General features: G+C 38.3%; 2 protein-coding genes across 7 annotated transcripts in view; one reads left to right on the top strand and one right to left on the bottom strand.

The window, feature by feature from the left end:
- The window catches only part of MCPH1 (microcephalin 1), a 136,533-nt gene that overhangs the window by 31,241 nt on the left and 79,315 nt on the right, over positions 1-25,977 (bottom strand). The gene's annotated exons all lie outside the window — the stretch shown is intronic.
- ANGPT2 (angiopoietin 2) overlaps positions 8,028-25,977 on the top strand; it is a 49,552-nt gene continuing 31,602 nt past the window's right edge. For all 4 annotated transcript variants that reach the window (XM_063330340.1, XM_063330341.1, XM_063330344.1 and 1 more), the window contains exon 1: positions 8,028-8,740. In XM_063330340.1, the coding sequence (XP_063186410.1) occupies positions 8,456-8,740 (285 nt within the window). In that variant the 5' untranslated portion in view covers positions 8,028-8,455. The remainder of the gene's footprint in view (positions 8,741-25,977) is intronic.

Below are 25,977 nucleotides of genomic sequence, written 5' to 3' on the forward strand. Positions count from 1 at the left end.
ATGCAGGTAATCTTTCTCCTGTCCCATCACGGGTTCTGATGCCTCACTAACCAGGGAAAAAAAATACTTTAGTTCCTTCCTTTGCCTGTACAGCAGTAAGACCAACGATAAAAAGAACACCAGTTTTTGTGGCAGAATCAGCAAAGAGGGTGGGTACTGTGTTTGAGAACTGTTACTGCATGTTTATTAGTATTGAAAAAAGCAGAGAGTTATCTTTATGCAGTGCAAAAATAGTTTGCAGTTGCTCTGTCCTCTTCAAATTACACACCCGTAATACAGTTCAACAAATATGAATATATGAAAATGTGCTGCAAATATTTTTCTTGCACTCCCCATAAAAAGGTTAGCATATGCACTGTATTTTTTTCTTGAGGGAAACAGATGTCAGGAACTAGGTACCTTACTGTTGCCATAAATGTCCTCTCTCTCTCTGAAAGCTTTGTTTATTCCTCTTACACAGTTTCTCACTTCCTTTTCATTCTCTCTTTGACATCAGTTTATCTTTGAATTCAGATTCTTAACTTGAACGTGCTCTTCGGAAGTATGACATGCTGTTATTATCAAGTAAGTGTGCTATTACCAGATGAGAGAACCTTCCGCTAACCTGGGTGACTGCTTACAAGAGGAAGGGTTTAAATCACAGGGACTGAGGTCATTTGTAAGGCTAGATTACTGTCAACTGCTTAGACATTTTAAAAATACATTCCTTTAAACAAATGGCATATGCATTTTTCTTTAAGATGTCAGCAAGGCAGATTTCTCGTTTTCCAAAAGCCTTCTGGATTCTTTCACAGCCTGCTGCCTTTTCACATCAACGTAATACAACAGTCACACATGAGAGCGTGTCTACACAAGAGAAGTCAAAACCTCACATAAAGATTTTAGGTTTAAATTATCCAAATGCACAAAATTGTAATTAAAAAGACGTTTTTCAAAGAGCATATAAACAGTATATGAGCACTGAGTAAGAACCTCTGTTAGTTTTTTCACATGAAATTCAATAACGAAAAGGAAATAATGCATGTGCTATGGAAACAATTTTTAAAAACAGGTTTTAAAGGCCTTACTAAAGGTAGTTGCTACACCTAAACATGCAAGCTGTTTCATTCAGTTTCAAACTGATGGCAACCTGTTTAAACAAGGGCTGTTATTATGTTTTGCCCAGTACAGGAGACAGCCAGGGCACAGCACTTAAGACTGTCAAAGATATGCAGCAGTCCAAGTGCAAGATCCTTAACATTAGCTGTAATTTCCATGTTAATTTTGAACTCATACTATTTGAGTTTAAGATGTAATTACACTTGATACCAGCTAAAGAAGTTTGCTGTCATCACGTATCTCTGAAGAGAATGAGCACAGACTTTGGGCACTACAGCCAAACAATATAAAAATGTTAAGGAGGAAGGACGTACAGCAACTATTCTTCATAATCCTGGGACTCACTTCCTACCTCTGTATGCGGATGATTCATCTTTCAAAGATTTAAAATAACATTCATTATTAAAAAATGCTCACAGCGAAAGAAACTGCCATCTGTCCTACAATAGGAACTTCATTAATACATTGTAAGAATCTTCTTAGATAATTGCACACATTATTTACATAGATGACAGTTTTATAGATATGTGTGTATTCTGCTTTAGATGTCCCTTAAAATTTGGACTGATGAAGTGCATCACTATAAAAGTAATGAAACAGTAAAAACTAAGAAGCATTTTGCATTTAAGAAGGTTTGGAATGGAGAAGTGATAATGACAGGAATTAAAAAACCCACATTAATTCATGTTATTGTTTTTGCTCAAGATGTGCTACCACAGAGTCCCAATCTAAATTAACACAACCAATTATATTGTAGGTATGGTGGCATCTACAACATACTAAACATATACACATATGGAAACACTGGCACAGGTTGCCCGGAGAGGTGGCAGATGCCCCATCCCTGGAAACATTGAAGGTCAGGTTGGACAAGGCTCTGAGCAACCTGATCTAGTTGAAGATGTCCCTGCCCATTGCAGGGGGGTTGGACTAAATGACCTTTAAAGGTCCCTTCCAACCCAAACTATTTTATGATTCTATGATTCTATAGAAGCATGTATATATGTAAGTATATAATTCATTTTAATGTTAATATAATCTCAGTCAAAAATCCTTGAGCAGATGTTATATAACAAAAGTGGGATATCAAAATAAGTCTGTAAGTGGAAAATATAATGATAGATTAACTGAGAAAAGACATCCCAAGTATAACCAAGACAGTTCAAGAAAGCCAATACAGTCAGCGCCTGCAAAGTGAGAAATGAAGCTGACATACTTGGTAGGAGAGGTACTGAATTTAGAGCTTCCAAAAATGAAACCCAATTAGAAGCAATTAAGTAGATAGTCTGTTTGTGTGAAGCTCTGACAGTTGTCTAACAGTTCTTAGGAAAATAAAGATGAATGTAATTTACTAAGAGAGGTAGAACTAATAAAATAAGCTTCATAAGCAAGTCACATTGCAAATGTTAACAGAGGAGCCAGAGAGAATATGTTATAAATTCAGTATGTTGATGATAAGGATCGGCATAGCATCAAAAAAAGGAGAAAATAAAATGCCAAAGAAACAAAGAGATGTAAACATAACTTGCAGATTATAGATTTAAATGCATTGAGGAACAGTGGCAGTATCAACTGTGAAAGAGAAAAAGGGGCTAGCATGCAAGAATTTCCAAGGGAAGGTAAAAAGTCTGGTTTTGGTGGCATTATGCTTCCACTAATGGCGTGACATCCAGGAAAAATACCGTGTACTGGAATGCTGGATTGAACGTTAGCAAGATGGGAACACACAGACTGAGTCACCAAGACAGAGTGGTAAATGAAATTTTGAGCGGATCAGATTATTGACCTCTTGTCCCTTCAGCAAAAGTACAAGATGAGAATTACTGGGTAAATGCCCTCCCTTGAACAGACGGGCGCTCAGAGGAGAGGGGAGGGAACGTCAGAGACGGAACACAAAGATGAATTCACAAGATGTTACACCAGATGTTATGAGTGATTAGAAATAAGCAGCAGCTGAGAAAGTGAGGGGAATTCTGAGATTTTGCTAAAGAAGTCATGAGAGTCCAATGGAGAAGTTCAGACCGAATTAAAAGGAAAACAGGCAAATGGTACGGGAGGGAGGAATGACTGGTAAGATATTACCAGTAATTTTAGAGGTGCTAAAGAACTGAACTATGGCTCTTGATGAAAACAATTTATTTTGTCTTATCAGAAAACATAATAATCTGGCACTCCTCTCTTTCAAAGAGAGTGTAAAATCTCAAAACAGATTAAAATTTTCAGCAGATCAAAAATCTAGTAGGGTCCAAGATCCTGTTCCCTGTTTCTTAAGTTACGAGTTCATGAGTCTTGTCCTTGCTGACGTTTGTTCCTGAGAAACATGCTAAAATACTCCCAGTGAAAGAAAATATTTTGAAGCCAACAAATGGCACTACCCTAAACTAATATTAAAGTACCAGGAACCAAAGGTGGGGACTGGACATTGAGTGTCAAAATGCGAGGAATGTAAATACGAGGAATATATAAAATGCGTCATTATTTATTCCAAGTTTCAGATAATTTTTCCTCTTGGATTTGATTTTGAACTTACATATTCTCACACTACAGCATTTTCATTTTTATATGTAGATCAAATATCCCCATAAGAATGCAGCGCCAAAACCTACTTGTTTACGTTGTTCTGCCCTTATTTTGAACATATTTCATTACAGATTTTTCCCTTGTATAAAACAAGAAAACTGCTGAAATGAGAACTTGCTTATCTACTAAATCAACATCTTGAAAGTTTTAGGTGGCAACGTCTGCAGATAGCAGACTAAAGCCAAGTCAACATCTTTGTACAATACTTCGAAAACTTTTATGCTTCCTTTTCCATCAGAGATCTCACAAGATCTCTGTATTTGGCTGTCAAACAGAAGCTGTGCAGCTGTAAGTAAAATAATAATTGGAAAGATAATGTTAGTGGTATTCAGGCATCTCTCTCAAAGCAGCTTAGTCATATGCTGTATGGAATAAAAACAGGATTGGCTGAATAAGGGAATTTACTGTTTCCCAGGAAAGGAAATTGCCTCCAACACATCTGGCAAAACGTTCTAAATGTTTAGTTTCGACAAAATATACATTTCAGCTCTTATAAGGTGAGTTCTGTAGAGTGGAGTTCTGTAGAGTGAGTATCTTCTTTCTAAAAAGGGAAAGATCTAATTTGTACTTTAAATATACCAAGCCACTATTTGCTATTTCATGTCAAATAATATATACACTCAGCTATAAAGCAAGCAGGAATTCACAGGCTATATTTCAGTTTGCAGAATAAATGTACCACTGCGTATCGACAGCAGAAATAAAAGATGAAGAGAACAACGAACCTGAAAAAACCAGAGAGGAAGCAACTGGTCTGAATTACAACTTTTTGCTCCATTTCATACTGGCATATATAAGATTCCGTGCCAAATTATTTACATTCCTTCCTACTTCAACATGTCTAACAATGAGATGTTCCTTCTCATAACTGACGGGAGACAGATCTTCTCCGTCATTCAGCTTTTCTGGAATAAGCCCTGCCCTGCAAGCAGACTTGTTATTATGCCTCTGAGGCTCAGTAAAAAGGCTGTATTCAGGCATCTTCCTTCCTCCTCCTCCTCAGTTTTCAAGGACAAAAATGTATTTAACTTGCCTTACTTTTCACACCAGTTTTCTAAATTTAGCTGTTACTACTTTCTTTCCCCCTGAACTCTGACTGGCTTTGACTCCCTGGGGAGGCAGAGAAGACCACTTCCTCCTCCACAGCTGGGAAAGCTGCTCCCCAAGGGATAGAAAGGGTGAAGGATCACAATCAAATGCTCCAAAAGATGCACCAAATACAGCACTACCCTGTAGTGAAGGGTTCAAGGGATGTATATTTATTTGGTTGGCAAGGTGAACGCTCACTAACTTTCCTGGGCAGTGGGAAAGAGCGCTTCATTAAAGCATTATGAGTCTGTTGGACCCAGATGGGGAAACAGCAAAATTCCCTCGATTGTGTGGGTGTTGGGGGCTGTAGTGCCCCTACAGCCTGGAAGTATCAAGGAAACGTTGGGGAAAACATTACCCTGGTGAAGTTCAGGGTGTCACTGCAAGAGCTAGACATGACACGCAGCAGAGTGGCTAACTGGTGGGGCCTGCTGTGCCGTAAGGGTCTTCCGTTAGCAACTCGTCGTCATTCCTCAGAACAATACCTGCACTTTCCATACCTTTTGCCCGAACTGCTGACAGCCGCCATAGCGACTGCCCATTCATTCATTCATTCATTCATTCAAAAATAAAATAAAAAAAATCCCCAAAAGAAAAACCCACAAAAAACCCAAACCCCAGTCGAAGGTTAATTAGTTTCTCTTTCCAGTATTCATACAACCACAGTTCTCCCTAGTGGAGGTCCAAGGTACAGCAAGCCTTGGTAGGCAGCCTCCAAGTTCAGTTTTGTTCCTGGCCCCATTACGGCTCAAGGGCCTCCCGGGGTCACGCTTCGGCCTTTCCGAACAGAAAACAGACTCCAGTTCAAACCTTTAGAGACACTCCACTCTCTCCTCAAAAAACCCAGCAAAACCGGGCTGCCAGATTCTGTCGGTGATCTGACTCACCGGTGTGGCATATGGACGGCAAGCTTCATAAACGGTCGATTTAATCAAGCCTTTCGTGGAAATCCTGTCTAATGAATTCTCTGCATCCACTAAATCTTGTCTTTTATATATAGAGAGACCCTTGAATAGATGTCTAATAATTAAAAACAAAACTTCAAAAAGATTACGCTGGCCAGTCTCAGCTTTTCTATTAAAATGTCTAACTAAGGGATTAAAAAACAGCATGAAAATACAATCAGAAAAATTAAGACTATCTTTCAGTTCCTCACCATTTAGGAAAGAGATGCTTTCAGGGCCGGAGCATTCCTATTGTCAGCACTACTCTATTGAGGGCCCTATATTCTTTGGGCTAGCTGTGAGAGGAAAAGAAAGGAGGGAGCGGACCAATTTAAGGACAAGTGCAAGTCACGACAAGAAATTCGCATTTATTTTAGAAAATCAATAAAAAATATTCCAAAAAAAAAAAAAAAGGAAAACATTGAATTTGAATGTCTGGTTAGATACCTAGAAATGCTTCACAGGGGCTAGTGTATAAATCAAATCCTACCTACGTGCTGTCCTCATTGCATAACAGTCGGTTTCTCAACTACCTTGCAAAAGACTGGTATTCACATGGAATTAACCGTTCTTTCAAAGACTTCAATATATTGAAAAGCAGCAATCACTGTGGAGAAAGCTTTTGAAACTTTGCTAACAATGCAGGTAGCTGTCACATTAATTTGCCTTGCTATTGCAATACAAAGTTGAAGGGATGGAGAATGCATAATTTATATGTACAAATATGTACATTTTGTAGAAAATAATCTTGACTGTATCCCAAGTTGCAAACATATTCCTCAAGGAATATGTCCTCAAGGACTGAAGGATGAACAATGGCAGATGAACACCACAGGAAGAAAATCTGACAAATTGGTTCCACTGTTCACAGTCCAAGTATAATTTGAACCTTTCTGGAAGTCTCTAGAATTGAATTTTAGAGATTTTCCTTTCCAGAGGTAACTATGCATTATGTAAAGAAATCCCAACAGCTTCCAGCAACATAAGGCATGCATTTTAGCCGCTACAATTATTTTTGACAACCCCTAAATACAACTTCTGTGATTTAAAAAGTAAAAGCCACGTTAATACACTATATGAACTACAGCAAGTTGTGTAAAAAAGTCTGTCCTAAGAGATCTAGAGGCACGTTGGGATTTTCCTCATATAAGGGAAACTTTGGTTTGTAATTCATGTTAGTTTGACTAGCATGGCATTCCCTTTGTTTATTTTAATTAAGAAAAATCTATAGCTGCCAGATCGAGACCTAACAAAACTCTCAGGCAGTTTGTCTTCAGGATTCAGTATCCCATCGTGCGGGTTTTGAGAAGACGTTTTCTAAAACAGAGAAGTAAACTTTTCCACAAATTCAGTGGAATCAACTCGTTCCCAGGGTTTGGTGAGTTGGTTAGTAATTTTCCGCTTTTTCAAGATCACTGATCATTGCAGAGAAGATGGGAGTGGGAAGTTGGGGGAAGCTCCTTGTTACTCTTACATATACATTTCACAGATTTACTTTATCAGATTTTCCCCTCACCTTTTATAGGTATTTCCCAATTCCAAGGGCACGGAATTGGGCTAGTGAAAGCTGACAGGGTAACTGCTATTCAGCCATGCCACTTCCTGAGGCATGCCTTACTGCCACTGCCTCTGGGTACTTACTCCTTCTCCCAGTCCCAGCTGGCTTGTGATTTAATGATAGCACTTCCAAAGGTAGCCATTTAATACACACAAAAAAGCCTTAAAAAAAAGGGGGAGGGGGGGGGCAAGGCTTGAAAACGCTTAACTCTGGAAAGACATGCCTGGAAGTGAGTATTCATCTCAGAGATTCAGTAAAATACAAAGTCTGTGCTCGACCGAAAACTTTTAATTAAAATCCCCTCTCTTGTTCTCTTTGCGAGGACATGCCCAAGCCTGCTTTTGTCTGCTTAGGACAGTGTCTTTCTCTGTAATTATACAACGCTTAAATAAAATTCTTTAAGAAGAACTAACAAGCCCAGGAATTTTTTTTTTTTTTTTTTTTTTGGACAGCGTTTAAAAACGATTACCACACCAACTCATTTACAAGCGTAGTCGGAGGCTATCGGAACGGATTGCTCTGTCTAGGAAACTCTTAATTGGAGCCGCGCTGCAGGAATTCGCGGGGGTCCCGTTGCCGCCGGCTCCTCCCTGGGGTTTCCTCTGGCTCCGCGCCGCCCCGCGCCGCTCCGCGCCCCTCCGCGCCCGGCCGAGCGCTCTCCCTCCAAGCCCCGCTTTACGAATGTCCCCCCCCCGCCCCGTCCCCGTCGCACCACCCACCCCCCCCCCCGCAGGAAGGCACTGGCGAAGCCGGGAGGGAGGAGCAGCTCCGCTCCACATGTCTGCCTGCTCTTATCAACTTATCATATAAGGGAAGGAAAGTGATTGATTCGGGTACCGGGGCCCTCAAATCCTGGCCTGGGCGAGGAGAAGAAAGCGACAAGGCTTGTGGGACAAGCGGCACCGGGTCGTCCCCCCCCCCCCAGCTTCAAGGGGAGTCGCTTTTTTTTTTTTTTTTTTTTTTTTGGGCTTTCCGCATCTGACAGCTGAGGGCACGGCGGCCGGGGAGAGGACGGCACGCTTCCAGTTTGCAACTGGGAGAGTGGAAAAAAAAAAAAAAAAAAAAAAAAAAGCCCAGCCCTCCCTCCTTCAGACGGCCCATGGCCCCTGCGCAGGTTCGCTAGGTCCGCGCCCCGCTCCGCGCACTCGGGCACTCCGCGCTGGCCGGGGCTACCGCAGGAGTTAAGATGCAGCTGAGCGTTTACTTCTTTTGGGGCTGCAGCTTTTTCCTAGCTTCGGGATACAACTCCTTCAGCAAGAGCATGGAGGCGATGGGCAAGAAGCAGTACCAGGTCCAGCACGGGTCGTGCAGCTACACCTTCCTCCTGCCCGAGACCGACAGCTGCCGCTCCTCCGCTGCCTTCGTCTCCAACGCCGTCCAAAGGGATGCGCCTTTGGACTACGATGATTCAGTTCAAAGACTGCAGCTACTTGAAAACATCATGGAAAACAACACTCAGTGGCTAATGAAGGTAGGAGGATATCATTTCTACTCAAAAAAAAAAAAATCCTGTTTACAGTATCTTCTTATCTATTTAATTGCGGTTTTTGTTTTCTTCCAACAGTTTCTAAACTCAGAAAGTGCATTATCTAAACTAAATTTCGGAATTACCTTTCAATCAAAAAATCTGAGAACATAATTTTACTGACTAGCAAGGAACAGAGGACCGCACTGTTGTGCAGAGCTTGTGTTTTTAAGTTTGTCATTACATTTTAGTTGCTTGGAGAAAAAGTCAATTACATACGCAGGCAGACTGCAAGCATGTCTGAAATTTCTGACATGAAAGAACCAGCTACTAATTTATAATTAACTGACAAGAGCTATTTTATCTCTATTTAAAGAACACAGAATGGACCTTTATCTGAGGCATGTCTGAAAAATGTTATTTGAAACATGATTTCAAAACTTGCATGCAGAAATTAATATATTAAGCCCCACTGATAAAGAACTGTAATTCTAAGCAAGGACGGCAAGTCTGACTTGCAATGAAATTAGTGTAAAGTGACAGAATTTCAAGAAATTCATTAGCAGATATCCTTTGCATCTTGTAACGTTTCCACTCACATATACAATATTCAAGGGAAAAATATTCTGGAAAAGGTGTTGCAGATGCCACACAGCTTCCTTTAATGCAGCTCCATTGTAACTAAGGGAAAATGACATGTTTATTGGCAAAGTGGCAATATTTGTAAAATTATACCTGAAAGAACAGAAAAACAATGTATACTGCGTAGGTTCTTAATATCGCTGGAGAATAAACCTGATTGCTATTCCACATTTTTATAGAAACTCATTTGATTCTAAATGCTATGCAGTTCAATAGATTTTGATTTAATAAACCTTTATTTCACTGGTACCTGAAAAAGTATGATAGTATAGTTTAATTACATAGTAAACTTAGGAGTGTTTATGTCCCATACCAAGATGCCTATCTTCTAAGCGATAAATATTTTGAGGACTTGACTTAACTTAGCAGTTGACATAGTGTCTCCAAATAAGTGCGCAAGTGACGTCACAAGACTTTTTTTTCATAAAGAAAGTAATATTTGTTGCGAATGGAGAGAATTCACAATTCTCTACGATGAGTAGCCACTTTACGTGACTATAACGTAATTTTGCATTAGGGTTCACTTCTCTCATCAGTTACAAAGTTGCAGAACTAGCATGATATAATCAAAGAAAGCTGCTAATGAATTTGTGTGTAAGAAACAGAAGTCACACTTCAAAGCAGACAGCAGAGTGTTGTCATCTGGGAACGAACCTGGAAGGTTAAATCCGAAATGCACACACTGAATGCTGCAGTGTGGGCCTCTAAATCTGTCCTTCTGGGTTTAGGATGGTCAATTTAGACATCCAGATAATGTCAGTTCAGTAGCTTTTGTTTCTTTAATCTCACAGGCAAACATACTTCCCTTCGCATACTTACCTTTCTATGTATTAATTTACAATGCTCACTATTGTGATGTTAAGACCAACATTAACAGATGTCCAGTGTAGGATGGAAAACACACAGAGTAAACCAGTCTAATCTACCCAGCTGCTAAGCAATTTCCTAACATAAATAGTCAAATCACACACAAGACTCCAGTGCTAAATGCCACTTAAATAGGCAAACACAGTATCATAAGTGGCATCAGGTAAACAGAAACCAGTAAGCAAATTCCAGCATCCTTATTTAGTAAAAACTGTGCTTTTTCCTGTCAGTCCCTGGGAAATCAGTTACAAGAGGAGTAGGATAAGTATATCTAAGCCATTCTTTGGGGGATCAAAAGGCAGATTTTCTGTTTTACAAGACAAGAGAAATGTTTCTTTTATTTGAGCAAAGATTTCCAAATAAGATTCTTTAGACTAGCCTGATTTTTTTTCCTAGCTGTGCCACAGCTAAACATCCTGTAAAATAACTGCTGTTTGCCTTTTTTGCTATTTTAACACCTGCTCTTTATCTTTATGTCATCTGTTTTGTTCACAAAGAGACTCCCAACAAAAGTAGCTTTTCCTCAGATGTGCTTTGCTAGAGACACCTGGTCTGCAAGTGAACATGAAAAGCAAACAATAACCTTTAAAGTTGCTTACAAAGTTTACTTGCTGTTTTTTTAAGGTCACTAATACACATTCCTAGGTTCAACTTATGAAAATATAGTACTAGATTAATCAAGATTTGGCAAAAAAAAAAAATTGTTCACTTAGTTTTTATACCGTATTGAAAGTGCAATATAAGATGGATTTAAAAAATAACCTGACATTAAGTTATCGGCAATAGCACAAAAAAAATGCTTTAGGTCTTGGTTTTTAAAAAGTTTTTTTTTGCTCATTTAAGAGGCAGCACCTTTTTCGTTTTGAAGTTGTGTAAAAAAAATACATTACAAGCTTTTAGCGTGAATTAACCTTTAAACGTTGTTCCTGAAGTATTGCACATCCCCAAACATTTTTACACTCCTCCCCCCTCTCCTGCCTTTAATCCATCAACTAAAGGAAACGTTCTGTTTCTGAATGAACACTAGGCTGTATGAATGGAACAGATGGGAAGTGTGCGCTTCATCTGCTTAATGGACAAACACAATGGGAAGAAAATGAGTTACGTAGGTTCAGCTTCTTTTCTGATCGGCTCCTGCATAGGGAGCAGAAGACTTTGTTCTACAATTGCTACAAATTGCTGCTTCATGAAAACACATTTTTTGGGGGGCTGAACTGTATTAATGCCTTATGCCAGTACTGTACATACCATACATAAAACTGGAATGTCTTTTCAAAAGCAGATTACGTTCAGATGACAATCTAGAACAGACTGCTATTCCATCTAATCCAGCGTTTAGCAGTAAGCCAGTAAGCGATGCTGTAGAGCAAAGGCCAAAACCCGAGATCAAAGGTGCAATAATATACCTGAAATGAACTTTCTTCTTTGACTTTCCCTACCTTGGGATCAATTTGTATATTGAAGTGTAAGATTTTTTTTTTTTTAACGTGTGTGTGGGCAGGGAGAACAAACCTCTCAATAAGAAGATTTTCAACTAATTTGAGAGGATAGCAGACGGGTATACAGCAGAGATACAAGACTGGGAATTTTAGATGTACGTACAAAAGTTGGCTATTATACTTTAGATTTTTTTTTTAAATATAAACCCATCAGGATTTCAGATATTCCAGAAGACAGGCAATTCCCGTAAGTTCCACAATTAAACAAATCTCCATCTGAATTAATGGCAGCTTTCCCTTTTGGATCACAGCATTTCTACTCAAGAAACTGCATTTTTTCAGGTTTTAAGACATCGAAATAACTGAATGCTGACTTGAATTTACTTAAATTCACTAGTACATAAACTAGATCCTATGACTCAGGAGACGCGACTCTGTTCAATAGTGTAAAAGAAATGGGTCATATTTTCTTAGTTTTTCCTGTTATAAACAGCTGAAAACAATGTATGATCAAATGGATTATAGCATATGGAATACAGGTAATTTATTTGTAGTTTATCAGCAGATCAAAAGATCAGAAAATAAAAGTTTGTGCCAGGAGTCAACATTTAAACCGAAGACCAGAACTTCATCCTGCACCATCCCAGCAGCCTAGGAGAGGGACACTTTGCTGATGGAGGTTCTGTATCTTTGGATACTCTGAACCGAGATTCATTTTTCCTTGTCATGATATCCTGGAAGTTAAAAACCCTTTTGTCACTTTGAAACATGTTTCTTCCCTAAGCACAACAAAATCAGATGTTTTAAGATACACGGGAATGAATGCTTATAATTTTTGATGAGTAATTACCCATCAAAGGTTACAATTATTGTCATACTTGTACAGAACCTCATATCTCAAATCCAAAAAGATATTCTGACATGCCATCATCCAAAAACATCTGCACACAATGGACAAGGACAAATATATTGTACAGCGTTGGATTTTAAAGTACGCACGAGATGATTCTGACTCTGAATCAAGAGCTGCATTCCTTTCTTAAGTAATGCATCTGTTTTCACTTATTGTGAAAAGTGCTTGTTTCTGTCTATCAACTACGTACTTGCTAAGCAAAAGAGTACTGGCAGGACCCAAAAGAAAAACTTTTTTACTTTCAGATTAGTACATGTTACAAGATAAAGTTTCCACGCTACTTCAAATGATTTGACTGTGCAGTTTATTGTTATATCTCCTGTAGGTAAATTTCTGTGAAAGGATTTGAATTGACACTTTTGCATGTGTTTAAAAACTATGTTGTAAAGACTATTTCTGCATCATTCCACAAATACTAAATTGGTGATACAGGTATGAAATTGTACAAACTCAGCAAAGATGACTAGAGATTTTCTCATACAGATCTACAAGACAAAACTGAAGTTGAGAGCATGCCATCTCCAAGATGTTATCAGTAAAAAATGGGATAAACAGAGGCTTGTTTTACTGAACTAGTCTCTTACTAGCATTCAAGATATATTTTTATGTGCTTTGTTTGCTATTAATATGATCATAAACTTATCATCCTTGACTGGTCCGAACAGCAAATTGGGAGACTTTCTCAATGAATTATTGACCTAAAAGTGCTTTATTTTTCTTCTTTTTTTCCCTCTTTCTTCAAGTGCACATATAGGAAATGAGCCTGGAGTTGCTTGAGTTGACAGTTTCCAGTCCTTTTTGTTTGCATACCCACTTAACATACAAAACTTAACAGCGTACCCTTTAGAATATCTTAGAAACTTTTGCAGAGAGGCTGGGGTTCAGAATGGTGTTTCTTAAACAGACAATTATCTTGTGACTGCTGCTTTTTTGTTGTTAATTACGAACGAATTCGGTAACATGCAACTCCCCATAATCTACCCAGGGAAACAACTGATATCATTTGCTTGATCCCTAATCGCAAGAAACAAGCTATCACGTATGTATTGCTTAGAATGGAATTTTGCCCAGATGACCTTCAAAATGTGACATCTAGTATCTTCGGTGACTGTAATATACTGTCCTTTTCATACTATTTGTAGTTTTGAAAATATACCACATTATATATTATTTGATTTACAATACTTCTTACAGTAAACCAAGGCAGCTTAGTAAACCACTATTTATTTAACAACCTTTTACATGCTTTAATACAAGAACCTCCTGATGCATCTGTTATTTCATGGAATTTTACATAGCTTTGGCTGAAAGCCAGGATGGGGGCAAAGTAAGACTGTCTTCCTCCACCATTACCATTATTATAGGGCTAGATGTGCAAAATGCTGCCAACTGATTTAGAAGACATTGTCTCAGACCTTAGATTAGGGTCTACACCAGAGAGGTGCCACTCTCGGATCCTTCTCTGGAGCTTAGCAAACCCAGAGTTTCATCAGATGACTCAGTCTATCTTAATTAGCTCCCTAGAGTAAGTAAGTAAGTCCAGTCTGTCTCTTCAGCCTGGAAGAGAGAGAAATAGAGGAATGGAAAACTTAAAAGAAATTCCCCTTGAAGAGGCAGATTTATCAGCATTGCTGAAGAAGTTGCAAAAGCTAGCCATGCTGCATGGCCCTCATCCTGGCATACTACTTTGGCACTAAAGTTTGTAAGCCTCAGAATCAAGGGACGATAGGTAGAAAGTGGAAACGCGGACTAGGCTGTAAATATGATACAAATAGATAGGTAAACATTATGCTTCCCACTTGTTAAAACAGCTTAGGTACAAGAGTCAAATCAGGACTGATGGCCTTTCCAAACGGTTTGGTGTCTCCCCATCCCCACATCCTGACAGAATCATAGAATCACAGAATAGTTTGGATGGGAAGGGACCTTCGAAGATCATCGAGTCCAATCCCCCTGCCATGGGCAAGGACATCTTCCACTAGATAAGGTTGCTCAAACACCCATCCAGCCTGGTCTTGAGCACTTCCAGAGATGGGGCTTCCACAGCTTCTCTGGGCAACCTGCTCCAGCATCTCACCACCCTTATTGTAAAAAAAATTCCTCCCGGAACAGAAGATGCGAGTTGTACTTCACAGAAGAAAAGGTTCTGGCATTTAATTGGCAATAAGATATTGATGGGAGCCTTAAGGATACCTGTACAGACTGCAGAAGGGAAGATGGGAGGAGATGGCTCTTGAATAAAAAAATATTTCATGTATGTACTAGTCTATGAAACAAGGATGTCACACATGGAAAACATGTTGGTAGTCCAAATGCACCCTAGGAAATCTCTTTCTGGTAATAACTGCTAAGCCACTGAGAAAATAATTTGTCAGTGGACTGTAAATACCAACATAACTTTCGGGAAAAGGAGAGTTTCTAAGGCACTGAATAAAAAGTTTCAGGAATAAGCACAGGCAATTTTATCTGCCATTTTATTCTTTTAATTTCTCAGACTAACCAAATATAAATTACAGGTGAAAAAAATAATAGGTACATCAGATCATACCATAGGACTATGCATCTGGGAAAAAAAAGGTATGGCACAGTAATTTAATACTCAGAAATGCCTTAGAGATATGGCACATTCCACAGTGGAACAAATTAAGCCAAATAACCTCACAGACACACAAAAAGTGAAAAATTGCTTTACAGCTGGAAATACTGTGATCATTTCATTTCCTTTAACAGACATATCTCTAGGAAATGGGTCAGAGGAAAAAAGAATTGTATTTATTCTCTAATGAGAATAAATTAAATACTGTTTGGTGAACCTAAAGTCTATTCCAAGTAAACTAAGCTTATAGGAAATGTTAAAGAATTCTTAAAGTTACAAAATCCAGATCCATGTTTTGTATAAAAAAAATCCCACACCTAAATAGTTCTGCAAACGCTCACTGTGTCAGTTTTCAAGCTGTCTAGGAAAATGCATTACTACTCCTTAAATGCCTTTTTTTTTTTTTTAATGCTTACCACATTCCAAATAATTACTGAAAATCCTATTCGTTTTTATCTGTTTGTGGAACACGTTAACCCTAAAATTAAATGTTGTTTACAAAGCTCAGCAAATGTATCCTGCAATTTGTATGAGAAGGACCTATCTGTCGGTTTTCATTCCAACTTCCAGCACATTATGGCTTAGTCTGGACAAAAAAAGGGACGCCACAGGAACTTCTCTGCTGTCTTTATACTGCCTATATGAAGCTTTAGCAGTTTATCTAATAATCTTCCAGGAGCCTACTAAGGTCATTACAAGGTCTTACTGCTAAAAAGAGAAGGCTGGTAGAATATGCAACCTTCTCTCCATTAACTTTCCTCTATGTTACTAAAAGTATGGATGGAAATCTAGAATTCTTCACAGAGTTGCTCTAGACGAGCAAGTACTTCAGAATTCTTAGATGACAGCAACTTTCTTTCCAGTTCAGCTGTCTCTAGAGATTCCTGTTAAACCCAAGTGGCAAATAGTGTCCTAACTTTGCTCAAACTCCCTTTAATACTGCAGGGAAAAAAATGTCTTGTCAGTTTTGTATTTGTATTCAGGTCTCAAGCATCATGATAACGCTTAAAAAAAAAAAAAGGAAACTATACAGGGTTCCTTTACCCTCTGTGGAAAAACATATCAACTTTCTATCATTGATTTTGGTCAGGGATTAAAATCAGCATGTTGTGGTAACACAGCTGAGAGTTTAACAGACTATTTTATTGAATAGCTAGCTATGACATCTTATTATTTAGGTTTCCAGAAGGGTGAAAAAAAAGCCTTCCTTGATACATTACAGCTCCTTCAATGTTGCAACTGAAATTCTTTCAGAGGCATTCAGTTTTTCGACTCTGTAGTGCCTTTTAATAACGTAATTATGAAGAAATTGAAAATAGCTATGTGCATTTCAAAAGCTGTGCTAAAGCATACACGAGGACCAGAGTAATTCAATATGAAGTCAAAACTAGCAAATTGGAGCATTCAGGTGTGGTACAGCATAATCAGTCACGCAACTGTCATCATTTGAGCTACTTCAGAAGCAATATTTTAGTATGCTTTTTGAATAAAGTGTTTGCCAAAACCACATGAAAACACAGTATGTAAATGTTTGATCTTTAATTACCACTGCACTTAATAGAACTTTTTGACAGGGAGAAAAGCTAAAAGTTCTCATCTTTGGAGAAACAAAAATTGTATTCATTTAAAAATAGTAGGATGTCCTTCAAATGTCTAGTATAAAAATGACGGAGCAGGGTATTAAGCCCCATTCAAACAACAGCTCTGCAGACCTGTTCATTCTCACGCTGCAAGCATGAAGAGTCATTCACCTCGTGTGCTCAACGATATCAGCTTCATCGCTATGCTTGCTTTTTGGGTCAGGCCTGCACCTGACGTGCATGATCCTGGAAGGAAAAAGCCTCTTTTGTTCCATTCTGTCAGGGTGTGGGAATGGGGAGACACCCAGCTCAGTGGAAAGGACATTTCCTGGGCAATAGCCATAGCCCTTACCCCACCAGCAGCTCCCCTACATATGCCATGACGTCAGTGTACCAGAGGCCTGCCTTTCATCGTGTGCCCTGATGTATAGTCTCACACCGAGGTATTTGAGTAAGCCAAGCGGTTTAATTTTCATACCTGGCACCTAAAAATCATTTTTTCTTTCTCCAAAGAACTTGTAAAGAGAATACTAAGACACTTCATACACTTCCTTTAGGTCCTTCCCTTGGAACTACAGCATTACGTTCTGTACAACTGCTTCTGTACAACAATTTTCTCCCCAGTCTCCTCCTGCAAGGTGTAACCACCTGCAAGGTAGTAGTTCAGACCCACCATTTTGATGTGAAATAGAAACCAGCCCCTTAAGGAGAACGTGCCAGTCAGTCAAGAAGCAGTAGCCTCATTTTTCCACAGCATCAGCTGTCAACTGACAATCTCAGCTGTGCAAAAAGTCAACATTCAAGCATCAAAAAAGCTGTAGATCAAGACTGAAATATATGTAGCAATGGAAAACACACTTGCCATACTTTCCTATTGTGTTAACAAATACCCTGTCCATTCAGACAGTTCAATATTCAAGAAAATTCCCTGGTAAAGACTTAATGAAACAATTTCCATGGTTCTGCTTTTCTTTTCAGAAAGCTTTTCTATAAACAGGGTAATTCAGCTATTCAAAGGGAATGTCAACTTCCAGTTTCTTAATATAACTTAAAAAAAAATGGATAAAGTAGGCAAAAGACAGCTTAAGCGAATGAGTAAAAATGGACAAAATGTTGTATTTTTCTGCTTCTAAGGAACTGACTTAAATAAGACTGAACTTCCTTGCGTGAGGTCTGAACTTTGACCGTATTAACTATTCCTGTGTTTTAACTTATGTCAGCCTTCCATCCTGATGCCAGATTTTCATCAGATATAATGACTGCCTATAAAGTAATAGTAAATTGAAAAACCCGGTTGTAACTGTTGCGGGAGTCTTACTGGGAATGTTTTCTGAAAACTACTCTGACATGATGAAACAAAGTTCAAATAACTAGACGGTAAACCCCAAGACTAATAACCGAACCCTTAGAAAGTATGAACAGCAACAAATATAAACAATCTGACCCTGTTGAAATCTTACCACGTACAAGCAAGGATTCTGACAGCTACAGTTTACCAGCTACAGAAGAAAGTTTAAATATAGTTAGTAATACCCTGCTTTTTTTCCCTGACACATAAGTTTATTTGACTTTCATCTAGAGAAAACTTACCCATGTCTTGAGTTCAGCTTCTTTGTTATGGTAAACTTTATTATTTTAAAAAGGCTCTGAGGACAGCATACAAAAACCTAGCTCCACTCTTAAGCAAATAGAAAAATTCCCACTGAATTTTTAGTGAAACTGAGATTTCATCTGATGAAATCAACCTGATTTGATGACCTGATTTGACTGATTTCACCAAAAGGTGAAACTTTTTGGTTGTACACTATTTGGTTGTACTCCTGCCCAGGGAGGTGGTGGAGTCACCATCCCTGGATGTGTTTAAGAGTCGTTTAGATGTGGTGTTAAGGGATATGGTGTAAGGGAGAACTTTGTAGAGTGGAGTTGATGGCTGGACTCGATGATCCCAAGGGTCTTTTCCAACCTAAATGATTCTGTGATTCTATGAAGTTGATAATGGAGTAAAATGGTAAATCAGACATGTGCTGTAAGGCTGACTTCATATGCACCACTTCTAACTAGTAATGATGCCATTGGAATAGAAAAAAGAGTGATAATTGCAATCACAAGGAAATACATGTTTTCCTTTTCATGTCCCTCTTGTCCATGTGGGAGTAACATTTCCCAAGAGTCTCATCCAGTCAAGCCCTTCGCACTCACCATTTTCCTCAGTGAATTTCCTTCCAACTTCACAATATTTTTTAATCTTCAAGCCAACCCAGAAAATCCCTTCGCTCAGCCAGCTTTAACATCAGTCTTCCAGCCCCCTTTTGCAGCTCATTGCCTGTATGAATTCCTATCCCTGACACATCCATTTTAAAAATTCTGCTCACACAGATTCAATTCCTTCCCCGCCCCCCTTCTTCTTTTCCTTCATTAAGACCATTCAGCTTCCCGGTTGTCCAGTCTGAACTCTCTTTTCTCTGCTTCCCTTGTCATTCAGGATTGTCAGTTCTGGATTCTTTTGTCCTCTTTGTTAAATTTCTTTTTTTTTAACCCTCACCTACATGCATACTCTCCTGGGTATTAAGAGAGAGAGCTTATTTTTTCTGTCTAGCTGCATGCAGTATCAATGACGTTGTACTTTATTTATCCATTGCTAGATGTGGCTACTCATCTTGCGAGTAGAGTCTTACATACGAGGGAGTCTCCTGAAAGTGCGTTTAAAATTCTCCCTCTTCAGTGGCCCATCCCATCAGATCTTGACAGACAGGGACAGTTTCCTCCCATAAAGTACCCATCCTATAGTGCATAGCTTTGGTTCTCAGCCATTTTTGCTGAGATTTCCTCCTCTTCTATTATAGTTAATGCCAATAGCTTTGTTTGTTTTGCAAGGATCTGGCTTCAGTTTCTGGTCTTCATAGAAGGGCACCAACTGGCAGCTGCCTGGCTTCGGGCTTTCAGGAGCACTGACTGGAACTCAGCTGAAGAGGTGACTTTCCATCACCACCTGAGTGCTCAGTGGGGCACTAGAGACAACGAGGAACTTTGGAAGCTGTGGATGGAAGGACTTTTCTTCTTTGTTCTGTTCCAGCAAACTAAACTGCCTGCTTTTAGATGAATAATCCTAGCTATTGAGGCAAAAAAATGTAGTTTTTATCAGGGTTACACAGATTAAAATATATTTTTTTCTGCATCACGCACTACATTTTGGTTCTGCAATATGCTGCCTATACATGCTGATCATATTTCCAAATATCTGTGTTTGTCCGCTCATAACAAGTAGCTTCCTGTTTTATCTTTCAAGCATGGAATTCCTCAGAAGCTTTTGCTTTAAAGACTCTTAACTGTGCTAATGGAGCAGCAAAGGAAAATAAATAAGAGGCATTTGACAAGAACATACCAAGATGCTCAGATTTTTAACTAAGCAGAGGTGATCACTTGAGCTTCCCTTACTTAAGGCAGAATTTGGTACTTTCTGTAGTCACAGTCAACTCCTGTGGTTTTGGGGTCCTGCTTCCCCCACCCGGTGTTTTGGAAACCTCAGGGAAGTTCTCTGAGAGGTCTGGTCTGGCAAGCAAGGAATTTTCAGACTGGTGATGAAAATGTAGCAGCTTTTCAGACACATCATTTCTCCTGTCTGTCTAGCATATTAGCAATGGAAACAGTGGAGAGAAAGATGCAGCACGTCTTAAAAAAAGAACCACAGTACTTAAGAGAGGGAATCTGTGGTTCTAAATTACTTTGTTTTTTTCTTTTTGCAAATGTACAGGAAAATCAGCTTGTGAGTTCTTAGTAGAGAAATGCAGTCCTTCAAAACTGAAATCAGCAAGTGACACGTGCACTGTCTCAAAGCCTTGAGCATTCAAAAATTGGCAGGCCTTCAGCTCAAATGGCTGGTTCTGTCTTGGTAGCATCATCATTGAGGGTTCTTCTTGAAGAAAAAAAATAATCTTATAAGAGCTCTGTAAACTATATTTAGAAGCCAGTATGTTGCAAAGTTTAAGAACTACGCAAAATGCTTTCAGTTTCCTTTATCTGTGAAGTCTGAAAGAAATCTAATGATTTTTCATGCTGAAAGATGCTCTGTGAACACAGCTTTGAAACAGGAGACACCCAGTTTTATAGCTTGCAGAAGGGACTAATTGTGTTCCGCAGCTTCCTAACTAGTTTGATCCTTGAACTCCGAATCATTCTTCCTTCTGGTTGGAAGTGGAATGCAAGATGACTGCTTCCCTAGAAAGCAATGCTGAGAATGAACTGTGAATGCCTAGCTCTTTTTCACTTCCCTGATAACACATTTTGAGAAGAGGAATTTGCTTCTTATTTCCTCAAAAAATCGCACTATGATTTGCTCCACCACATCATGAGCTATTGTCTGAAACAGGCTGTCCCGTTGAAGGGGGAATTCACAAAAAAAATCACTTGATATTGTAAGTTGAGAGAAAAAAGATAAACGGTTTCATATTAAGAAAAATCTGTGACAGATAAAAATTTGCTAAAAATTGCATAAGGTTTAAAAGGCTATGTAGCCAATGTCTTTCATGAAAAATGTTGTAAGTACCCCACCAACATACCTGATAGTAAGTTTATTTCAGCTGCCTATTGCTCAGTGGAATGGACAAAATACACAAAAGGGAAAGGATTACTTTAGGTCTGGGATAGCAAGTGTTTATTCAAATGTGGGCTTTTTAGGGCAGAATCTCATCTTTACAGCAGCCTGGTAAAGTTCTGATTCCCTGATGGTAGCATGGAAGTACAAAATATGACTGAAAACATGTAGACTTGTCTCCAAAAGGTTTGAATATTCAATTTGTGAAATTATAGCCCAATGCTGTAACCTACTTTTTAAAAATTAAATATTGATCGGCAGTATCTCTTATACTGTTCATGAATAAGCAATCCTAATTTTGAACGCTGGTGGCTTGTTGCACATAACAAGGAATATTTATATTCATTTCAGTGAATGGCAGAAGCATCATTGGCTTCTTGTCTTCCTGGCTTCAGTGCTACTGAACTTCGGCAAAATGCCATTCATGACTCACACTATTTATTTATTTATTCTTTATTTTTAGACTAATGGGAACTTTATGAATTCCTTCCCTGATTTCTAAGAGAAATAGCACTTAGTTGTGATCCTGAAAAATGGTGATTCAGAATCTTAGATTACTGCCTTAATGAATATGCTTAACTCTGAATGAGAACGGTTAATCACCAAATAATGGATTTTAGTTCTGAAGATATTGTTGTTAAATTCTGATTTTAAATTCTTTCATTAGTCAGATAGGAATTCATGCTATTAAAAGGTTTGTCAAATTGACTATTTAGTTTCTGTTAACAACATTATTTTGAGATCTCAAGAGTATTTTTCATTTGCAATTTTATTCACATCTCCTAAAAAAATGCACCGTAAAAAGTATATGCATCATATATAGTATGATATATATAAAGAGCCTATGTCACCCTCCAAGTGGCAAACCACATTAAAACGCATGGGTGGTTAGGAAAGCAGTAGTGGAATATCACACGTACAATACAAGCTCAGTGTCTGGAATGGTGGGAGCTCAAGTCTAAGATAGCCTTTGGGATAGTTTCAGCTCTCAAAGTCTCTTCCCTTTTCCTACGCACTCTTTTGCTTTTTCTAGGTCATCAGTTTGATTGTAACTTTTGTTGTTAGTTCAAAACATACAGTAGAAAGTAAGATCATGCTGTAATACCTTTTAGTGTTAGGTAGAAAATACTTCCAGTCAAGAACATAGAGTGAAAGTCGTTCTTCATAAATATTTGTGCGGACAATGAAGGCATTTCATGCATTTAGTTACATGTTATATTAATGAACTATTTGGTTTCTGTTTAAGTAGATTATTGCCAACGAATGGGGGATTTTTGTCTTGCTGCTAGAAAGCGTAAATTGTAAAAATATAACAAACAGCTTCCTCTGAAGGAGATGTAATCAGACAGGAGAATAAGTTGGTCAGCTTTCATTTAGTGCACAAGTGGCATTAACTGAACCATCGCCTGCATATAATTTACTTTAAAGCCTGTATTTACTATTTTAAGAGTTAGCATTTTTAAACCTTTAGTATTTTATTACACAATTTTAGCTTGAATATTTTCCAATAAATCACAGCTCACTTTCAGCTAGTATTCATTTATGATGTTACTTTCACCTTTTGTTTGCTGACAGGGAAATGAGATAAGAGAAAAATCTTAGCTGGAGGTCTGGACAGGCAGACATGCTCGATGGGGCATGTAGGAAGCTAATAGCGTAGAGACATCTCAAGCATTCCCATATACATTCCCCAAAGATTTTTTTCCCTCCCTTGAGAAACAACACATAGTCCGTTGGGACTTCCTGCCCTAGGAAAAGAAAAAAAAAAAAAAGAAGAAAAAAAAAGGCAATTTAAAATGTCTCTTTTCCAGGCATGATTGCTTTTTTCTTCCGTGGTGTACTAATTTTTTTCCAAAAGTTACAAGCTACTAAAATTGATAACTGACTTTCAGAAAACGTAGAGAAATATATTATTTTACTAAAAGCTGATTTAAAATAGCTTAAAGCCTGATTGATGGGGATTGATGCAATGCCCTTAAAAATGTGTTCCCTTAGGTCTGTCAAGATAAATGGATCTTGGAAGGGATGGGGATTCTTCCATTTTTATTCTAACTTTAAGCGGCAGCAACATTGATAGACTGTGAAAACAAGTATGAAAAGCTATTTTAAAGGGAACAAAACTGTCTGCAAAATGGACATTTTTAGAGTATTTTGTTTTCATAACACCAATACATGGAGAGCCTGGCAATATGGTGCTCCATTCATTACATACATGCATATTAAGCAGCATGTGTGGTATATATATGTAGGTAAAATACTTCATATTGCCTATATGAACTGCTGTGATGAAATTGTGAGAGTGTTTTCTTCTTTTTATAAAGGCTACATTACATTTCACTGTTACCCATGTTCAGTAGGATCCAAAAAGATGGGCTCATCCCAAGAAACTCTTCCTAGTGTGCAGGCTTCAATTATACTACAAATAAAAAATTTGCATATTTAGTATTTTATTTGAAAATGAAGTCTATTAAAATAGTCTTTGAAAAAACTGTATTTTCTGTCTTTATATATAAAATGTATCAGTGAATCAGAAATGTAAGGATTCTGTGGCATATATGGATAACCTGCTACAATGAGACGGTTGCACATTGGCAGAGTTTGAAAAAAATGTTTCAAATTATGGGCTAAATTCTACTTCAGATGACTCATGAAGAATCCAGACGTGGCCACAATCCAAAGAACGCTGCCACTCTGAAACAAGGGCAACACAACTAGACCAAGCACTACTGGGTTAAAGATAACTCAAGACATCTGGGGTATGAGAAGTAGGAAGGTCTCATCTGTACTCTGAAAAAGTAAAAGAGCTGTTGAGACTCATCAGCGGTTTTCTTATTTTGTCCTGTCACTAGAACTAAGCAAAATTGATCACGGATGCTTAAATTCATTTTCCATCTTGCTCACTTTTGTGTAAAAACTAAACATCCTGGGGAACAAAATGTCAGGAAGATGACCACAGGTATTGGGAGGGCTGATTAAGTTCCTTTGGTTTAAATTCACAAAGATAAGTTTTCAATAAAGCACGGAACAATTTTAGTAGGGATGCAAGAACAATAACTCAAAAAGCTTTTGACAGCTTAGTATATGTCAAACACTGTAGCTTCAACGCATATTTAAAAAGTGCCTCGTATTTGCTTGTTGTATTTTCTGTTGCTAGGTTTTTTTACTGGATCTACTCCACTTTTGGAAATTCAAAACAAAAATTAGAGGAAAAACACTACAGACATGTCATTACCCCTGCAGTTTTCTCTGTATCTACATTAGATGACTATGCATGCAATAAGTGTTGTAATACAACCTGATCAATACTTCTGCAAGGCCTTTTGAACTATTTTTAAAATTAATTACTAAACACAATCAAGGTCTGAATAGAAATATAGCCGTTTCTCATGGAAACCTTGTGCATATTCTTTGGTTTTCCCCCTTGAACTTATGAAGAAATCTAGTTTTAGTTAAATTATTCCATATTTATCAGACTGCCGCTAACAAGAATATGAAGAATATCTAAGATTTCAAGTTAATGGCAGGAGAACAATTAGTTGTCATTGCAATCAGAGGAAGATAATGACCCTCATAGGCACTGATGTCTTTACAGGAATAGTAGGCAAAGTCTGTATTTCAAACTCTAGCATATAATTTAAAATCATATCAGTTCTTACAATAACTTTTCTGCACTATCAACAGCCACAGTTACCTTGGTAACAGTTTTGACATCTAGGAGAAATCCACGATCCACAAACTTGACAGGAAACTGTCCTTGTTTCATTTTAGGTTAGTGACTCCGGGCTCAGTCGAAAGTCCAACAACAAATGTGAGAGTTGGTGCAATGAAGGGAGAAGGAACACGTTGCTGGGGCATGGAGGTCTATGACCTCTCCATTTGGCCAGCGATCAGCTGTTAGATAGAATGAACAACCCAAATGCAGCAGAGCTTCATACAGTATATCACACATAGCAGTTGCTGAGTTTATGGGGCTAATGACATTTTTCATGCAATGAATCTGCTGATCTAAATACAGGGCTATAGAGATATGACTGCAGATAAACTTTGACCTCTTTGCTATTTCTCCTAGCAGGTACAGTTTTAGAACGGATGCTTTATTGTAAGAATAAAGACTATCTTCAGATTTCTGTAGACAAGTTGTGAGAAAGCCTAAAAACAGTGCTTTTGGAATTTTCTCAAACTTATAGATGAATTCCCTGGAAGTGGTAAATTGCTTACTTTAGCAATCCAAATTTGATCCAAGGAAAAGAGATCTTGATAGATTCTGATGATGTTAGGGGTGGATACAAAGGATCATGCAGCTCCAGCCATCTACCAACTTCTTCTAGGGGACACAGCAGTATGTAGAAACTCATGATTAACGTTACCTCTCTCTGAAAATAAATGTTGCAGTTGACAGAATCAGATTATAAACATTAAGAAAATCACCAAACTTTATTTGGAAAGACTGCTCCAATAACTGACAAATTCTGTAAAATGAAACTAGTAGCCAGTACTATTTGTACCATTTATATGGGGTAGCATTTGGCAAAGAAGGGACGTATGTATTCATACAGCTGTAAATGCTTCCAGGAACACGGCCATTTAATTAGTATAGACTATTTGGCAGTAAAGA

This window comes from Chroicocephalus ridibundus, chromosome 3 (assembly GCF_963924245.1).
Source record: "Chroicocephalus ridibundus chromosome 3, bChrRid1.1, whole genome shotgun sequence".
NCBI classification, from domain to species: Eukaryota; Metazoa; Chordata; class Aves; order Charadriiformes; family Laridae; genus Chroicocephalus; species Chroicocephalus ridibundus.